Genomic DNA, 8088 nt, shown 5'->3' with positions numbered 1-8088 from the left:
TGTAATTGAATTTTAAATTCTTTTCTTTCGAAATAATTGTACTTAGTATTTCGGTAACCTAGATTTTGACAGCAGGATTTTCTTTATATAAAAAGAAGTTTAGTTTCTATGATTCATAATATGATTACAGACAAAGGATCAAAAAATTTACTGTATAGTACATATATATGAGAGTTATGTAAGAGAGTTAGGTTTAATGCTAGTAATGTTTTAACTAAAGACTATGCTACTCTTCGTTGATATAAAATGTAAAGCTGTAAACGTACAAGCGTAACAAACGTAGCCAACAGCGTGCGGTATGAAACGCGTTTATTATGATAATGAATAGTTATACTTATAAAAGTTTTAAAGGGATATAGCTCATTGGCTGTTAATTATTGTGTGGTACACACTAACCAAAAATCAGGCATTTCAATTTGTCTTCACATCTACCTTGTCTCATCTTCGTTCCTAGACCACAGTTTGCTACATTATCAAAGTTTGTTAAATAATCACAACTTCGTCTCAATTCATCGATTTAATTTACATTTCAGAAATTGTTATATTTTATGTCTAGTTTTATTTTTATACAATTGTAGCTATTTAATCATCTTTTCTTATTTACAAAATTTGTATTGCTTTATTCATGACTCGGTCCGGATCTTGCTCAACCCTTTTAGATTTAGTTCTAAGTGTTATTCTTTTCTATTGTATTTCGTACAACTTTTTTAAGAATAGTGAGAATATAGGGCGACATTAGTCGTCGCCCAAGAGAGAGGCGATGCTGCCTTCTTTGATTCTATTCTCATCTTGACCTTGCACTCAGATCGGAGTCCGCTAAACACAGATCAGATTATATTATAAAATATTAAAATTAATTATTATTTTCTATTCGTACGCGGAGACTTCGTGCTGTTAGAAGCTATTGGCTTGTCGCAATTGAAAAAATACAACTATGTAACATACTTCAGAGTCGTTAATTTATATAAGGTAATTGCAAATAGTTCTAATAATAAATGTCGCTAACGCTTTCCGAGAAGGTAGTATGTAATATAATCCGTAATGTATTAGCAAGGCAATAGCAACCGACCAAGCCGTGCCGAGGTTCTCTGACAACCCTCGAGCTTTATTCTCAAGTCTCAAACCCACGGAATCTGCAAACGGCATTTGGACAAGAGTGACAGCACGGTCGAAGCTTTTGGCTGACAAATCGACATAGATTCACCCCTTTAAAACTTTTGCGCTCACAACCAATCTCTTTGTGTACCGGAAACTTTCAGTTTTGATCCGTATAAAAGATATATGTGTAAGATAAATATCTGTAAAAACGGAAGCTACAAATAGGCTGATATCGTATCGTCCAATACACAGCAAACCTGCCACCAAAAAATAGAGAACCTCTAAGGTTATGCCGAACTTAATCATTTTTACAGAAGATAAATTCGATCCGATCCGAAAAGATGAATACAAGGCACATGTAACCACAATAAGCATTTTATACTCCGTTATTGAAATCTTCATAACAACAACATTCGATTATATTTTTATTTCTTCGTATTGTATTTTGATCACACTAATCTAAATGAAACTGAATCGCAAATCGTGGATAAGAATCATACTCGTGAACTGAACGTTTAATTGAGCTATTTTTTATGTTTTTGTTTGAAAACAACTTTACGAGGAAATACTGAAAATAACACTTTTCTTTTATGAACAAACTACAGAGTAAACTATAACACTTATCAGTTGCTACATTAACTTTTATCAGTACGAAGAAAGTCCGACAGCTAAACATAGCCTCGATGCCTTGATATCTTGTGCTGCCCGCATCAGCTCCGTCAAGCGCACTTAACTACGTCTGTCCTCATAGTTGGAAATCTAATATTTAAATATTAACATTTAATTCCAGTGATACAAAGATTCCACCCTGTAAATACTGGACATTTTGTAAATGTTTTTAATAGAAGCTGTCGAAGCAGATCATATTGTAGAATATATTCCTAGAATAATACAAGCTATGTTATTTTAGTACTGTATGCTTTTTGACATGTGAAATAACTGGGCTAACGAGAACTATTATATTAAGTCTCTTGGAAACATGTGCAAGAGTCGCTGTAAAACATTCTAATTAAAAAATCTTCAGCACCAACTGCTTGACAGTAGTGTGCTACTATTTACAAATGTTTAAGCATCACCTAATTTAGCCATTTAAATGTATATAATAAAACATTGTATTAAAAAATATAACACAACTTTACATGTAAAGTATTTTACAGCAAATGCAATGTCATATATAAGTACATGAAAGTCGTTTTGTATTATAACATATGCACTACATGCACTTACACATTTTGACATGTTGTTTGACTATTATTTAATATGAAACTGTTAATTTTTATTATTACGCACCAAGCCAAGCGAAATGTTTACTTGTATGTGATTCTTTACACAAAATGTTTCAAAAATGCACTCTTTATTGCCTAATAAATACTGATAATGATCCGAGAATTGAGCCGTTACTTTTTTTTGTATATTTGGTAGATAACAGACGACGACAGAAAATTGTGATCGTTGGTCGAAAGCTTCGGCCTAAGGCCTTCGTTAATATAACCATATCGCCAAATTTCGAGATAAACTCTTTCCTATAAGTCTTCACTGGAATACTAGGATTGTATACTATTTTTTCACTCACCACCTCTTTACCTTAAAATCGATTCGACTCTTCCAGTAAGACTCACGCTCGATTTTTTACGATCGTCGGACAATCTGAAATTAGCGATTCTCAAGCATGCAACTAATTTTATAGACTAATCATTTACTGTTAATGGCATATACTTGTAAAACAAGATATTTGTGTCAATCAGAAAGTCAAACTTCTACCTATTTTCAAAAGTTTAGAAAACCTTTTTATTTTTTAATATATGTGCTACACGAACTGCGTTGTTTTAATATTTATATATCGCATTTTCAATCCCTTTTACCAGTTTTTCGTTGGTGATCATCTAATAATTGTCAGGAAGAAAGTTCCTAACTAGAATTAAATAAAAATAATATAATAAAAATTTAAATAAAAATGCCTTACGGATTTCTTAATATTGTTATGAGATAAACAATATGAGCTGATCATTCACCTTGTATAAAGAAAAGGATGTGTAGGTTATAAAGAATTTCTCGATTGAAAATTATAAAACAGTGTCTGTAAATTTAATACGTTTTAAGATTAGGTTTTCTAATATATTTACATTGCTTCTAAACATGAAACCGATTGATCTAATATTGTCAATTTACATTATTTATTACATGAATGTATAGCAGAAACATTAAGTTAATTACATTGAAATAATAAAAAAATCTAATTATCGTAGAATATATTTGTTGTTCCGTTTCAGTATTGAACGGGCGTGTCATCATGTCACCATCTAATGTAAAAATTAATAATTTTACAGAAAACAAAAGTTCCCATCATGTTGATTTTACCTCAAAAATATTTATAATAATGCAATTTTGTTTCGGTTTAAACCGGTTAAGTCTTATGGATAAATTTAACGCATTATATTCAACATTATTATTTACTTATTGTTTTTGCATTAATGCTATTTTACTGTTCGCTATTTTTGAAAATCAAGCAAATTTTGTATTTAGTGGGTTATTGTGTGAAAATATATTGACGCATTATATAACCGCTGTTTTAGGATTTGGTTTATGTAAAAGAATGCGTGCTTTTTTCGAAAACATAAATACCTTTGACAAGAAACTGAACACGAAATTAAAAATCAATCTTACAACAATTCTAAACGTGGTACTATGTGGTGTTTTATTAATATCGCTTTATGTAATATTTATAACCTTATACATGCTTAAGATCGTAAATTTAACATCTATGTACATGACCGTTACTCATGCTCTGAAAATAATTGAATTGTTTCATTACGGACACATGCTGTCTTTGCTTTTGCAACGTCTTCGACTCATCAACAGAAACTTAATACACAGTTTCGACAAAAACTATATCAGTAGCTATGATAATTGTGACTGCAGCAGTATTCCTCGAAATCATTGTGCGAATAGAGAATTGAGAAAATTATCACCGCTTTACTATATCATAATACAAGCCTTTGACGCTTTAAACGCTGCAATAAAATATCTGGTTGGTGCAGAAACAAACATTACCTATATAAATTAATGGATGATGGATGATGTTACAAATAAGCTAAATTGTGTTTATTTATCATTTCAGTTTCTATTAATACTTTTTGATTTTCTATGTACATCGCTATGCTTGTGGAATCTAAGCATAATCACGCTAGCGTCTAATGAGGTAATATTTTTTATTATACGTTTGTGTTACATCAAGAATGATGAAGTGTATTTTACGAATATCTTTTCAATAACAAGTTTCTTGTTTTATACAGGACAATTAAATATTCTCTCTTTCTTTTTCTAGGTTGAACTGCACATTAGATGCATCCAGCCGTTATGTTTATGTATTTTGTTATTTCTACCTCTATTCTCACCTTGTTTTATTGCAAGCCAAATTAAAAATGAAGTATGTACCATAAAAGACCTGATAATATCCAATTTATACAATTTAGGTACTTTTTTTACTATCATTAATTATATCTTTTTATAAATGACGAGAAAATTAACTACAAGTTTTATAAAATGTAACACTAGTTGCTTATATAATGTTGTTTATTTATTTCAGATAAAAACGAACGTGTTCAGGCGAAAATACTTTTACGTTTGGCTACAACACGCACTTTATCATTTTCTCTCTTCCGAATGTTCGAAATAGACACATTTTTCCCTTTTCAAATACTTTTAGTAGTAATAACTTATCTTATTATTTTCCTTCAGTTTGAAAAAGTTTTGGGATTTTACTAAATTCTTATATGTGAATTTTTAAATAATAGTAATTTTAAATATTACTATAGCCCGGAAACATTCTTAAAAGGATAATAGCCACTATTTTTAATACCAGTGATACATTTTATCGTGTATTTCATCCTACTAAACGCGTTAACAAGTAAAGTTAGACTTTTGACTACCAAGTTAACAATAAAAACCAACTCGGCTAAAGTATCCATAAAAATAAAATAAATTTAATTATTTTTCTACACCTATAATATTCAATACTATTAAAGAGAAAATATAACAAAATATATAAAAATGCTTTTATTTTCTAATATACTTTTTAATAATATTTATGTACAGGCAAAAGTATTACTAATAATATATCCCTTGCTACAATAATAACTATGTTATATTTACTCCAAGTCGGTGTCATATTATTCAGGTGTGATAGATGAAAATATCCGATCATAATGCGTCCTTCAAACGTGGTACAACAAGATAATAGAGTAAAAATCCTGTAGAAGCCTTTGTTAATATCACTTTTTGCTCAGATAGATAAGGAAGGGGTGGACTGGGAAAACCAGTATACTGGTTATGTACAATAAAACGATTGTGAAACTCCGCAGTCAAAACTCAATAACAAACATTCAAAATTGTCGGTTAAGATAATAATAAGTCTATGTTGTCGGCATTTGACTTCGTTTTCTGTATATGATTTATTACCTCCTGATTGTAATTTATCTATAATAATTTTACAACTTATATTTAACTCCTATCCTAATCCATCCAAATGTAAAAAATCACGGAAACCGATAAGTCCAGAAATTGTGTATCTTAACGTTTCTGTGTTATATTTATTAGATGTGTAACATTTTTCACTTCAGAATACGCGGTTTGTCATCAAACTACATAGTTAATTATAAAAGATTTCATCTCTTACCGCTATATGAGCGTCGACGCATTGCGGATGTAGCTTATTTGCTAAAAATTATTGCGCTTTCTGTGGATTGTCCCGAACTCTTGAGTGGCATATGACTTAGTACTAGTTTAGTGAACTTGCGCAGGCCCACATTATTACATGTTCCTAGTGTAAGCACAATATGTCGGTAAAATGGTTTCTTAATACGAGCGTGTAGCCTTTTCAAAGAGCTCTCAAACGAACTCTACTTAGACTTGTTTGATACCACTGTCTTTTTTATCATTTATTTATGTAACATAATCAAACACTTCGTGTGTTAATAAATAATTTAGTTTGATTAACGATCTAACAACAAAAGTATAAGAGTGTGTACTTTAGAATAAAATGATCAAGAAAATATTCAACAAATAAAAGGTATTAGACAAAAAAATAGTATTAATTAATAAAATAACATTAATCGTTATGAAACGCAGAAATTAGAAAAGTTATTTCTAGAGTCTATTAAAGTGAAGCAACTACAGGCAGGCTACATAACAAGCACAACTTTTGGCCGCCAGGGCCTTAAGATTCTGGAGTGACGACCACGGACCAGCTAGCGCAGAGTAGAATATCTTCCTACAAGGGGAACAAGCGATCGGAAAGGTTGCCGAAAGACGATGAAACCAGGCTCTTCCTACCCGTTCAAAAGGAAATCTATGAGACAGGCCCGTGTCCAATAGTGCGAAGTAGTAATTCTGCGGCTAAAATGATAAAGAAAAGAAAAGTCTATGTATTAGTTAATAAAATATCTATAAGAAATATCAAAACATCGAAAAATTTAAGATTTTGTATCTTTCGTAGTAATTTTCTTTCATATTTGTTCCCTTTAAAACACTAATTTAACGATAGGTTTGGTAATATGGAGTGAAGTCATTTTTCATAAAACCGCTTTGCTAGCTACAAATTACAGTAAATAGCAGGTTTAATTTATTTGTATTTATCGCATATCTCCGCCATAATGAGCTTGTTGTTTTGTATAAAACTATTAAATACACTTCCTTTCTTTTTTGGGTTGAACTACACAGTAAATTTATTCAGCTGTTAAATCTATGTTTATGTTGTTTTTGGCTCCATTACCTGTTACTTGCCCTGTTTTCTTGCTAATCAAAATAAAAACGAAGTATGTATTATACGAGACGGGATAGTTTCAAAATTTATACAATTTAGTCATTTACATATTTTTTGTTAATTGTTATTTTAACTACTGTATAAATGGAGAAGAAATTTACTACAGATTACATACTCTGAAACACTTTTTACTTTGCAAATATTGTGTATTTATTGCAGATAAAACCGAACGTGTTCAAGCGAAAATACTTTTACGTTTGACTACAATACGCACTTTATTATTCTCTCTTCCGAATGTTCGAAATAGATACACTTTTTCCTTTTCAAATACTTTTAGTAGTAATAACTTACTATTCTCCTTCAGTTCAAAAAACTTTTGGTATAATACTAAATGTTTGTTCCAGCACTTTTTATATGATATTTTTTTTAGTGGTTCCTTTACGTACAAACAATTTTAATAGGCTAAAAAAATATTTTAATCTAATACTAATACACTTTAATATAAGAATACATTTCTATTTTTGATAAAAGGTCTATGTATTTCTGTTGTGAAAAGTCAAAATTATACCTAGCTTATTAACAGTATAATGTTGGAATTGACTGACTCGACAATTTTAATCAGAACTTTAGATAAAAAGCTCCAGTGGAGACCCCGTCTCGTAACACAATGTCAACGTTTATGCAATTAAAAAAGTAAGACAATTGTATATTTCAGTTATTTTCATAGCATTTTGTCTTACGGTATTTTAATATTGGGTATTACCACCAAACCAAACTTTTTATAAAAGAGCGGTGCGAGCTTTTAATAGCTTTAAGGCTAGAAATTTCCTGTAACATATTTTAAATTAATATTGTAATGGTAGCTGCTCGATACATATAAATTAATATAATATTTATGCACTAATTTAAATACCTACATTAAAATATGATTAATAAATGAAATAAACACGTAACGCCTAAATTTCGTCTTCAAAACTTAACAATTCCTTCATTGGTCTATCATAATAAATTTATATGTATATTAAATGTGATAAACTTCTAATATCTCCGGCCTTCATGTTCTTAGTTTTAATTCTAAAATAAAAATATTATTTGTGATAAATATTATATACATATAAATCTTTTTCAGAGATTTGATTAATTTTAGTTTGTTCATTTTTATGGTTGATATTAAAATGTATACATTAAATATTGGTAAATTTCATTTAAAAAGATCAACTAATAAGTTT

The 8088-nt window shown here is 29.9% G+C and overlaps 1 protein-coding gene across 1 annotated transcript; it reads left to right on the top strand.

Moving 5' to 3' along the window:
* The first annotated feature begins 3388 nt into the window (after positions 1–3388).
* On the top strand, positions 3389–4863 carry LOC137918996 (uncharacterized). Its single transcript, XM_068761955.1, has 3 exons — positions 3389–4126; positions 4424–4571; positions 4685–4863. Exons 1-3 carry the CDS (start codon positions 3389–3391, stop codon positions 4861–4863), a joined length of 1065 nt encoding a protein of 354 aa, XP_068618056.1.
* Positions 4864–8088: the final 3225 nt, after the last annotated feature.

Source organism: Battus philenor, unplaced genomic scaffold (assembly GCF_028537555.1).
Source record: "Battus philenor isolate CCGP_79_NKW_IND1 unplaced genomic scaffold, ilBatPhil1.0.hap1 SCAF_15, whole genome shotgun sequence".
In the NCBI taxonomy this organism is placed as follows: domain Eukaryota; kingdom Metazoa; phylum Arthropoda; class Insecta; order Lepidoptera; family Papilionidae; genus Battus; species Battus philenor.
The sequence above is the reverse complement of the archived record's forward strand: the minus strand, read 5'-3'. Positions and strand labels throughout refer to the sequence as shown.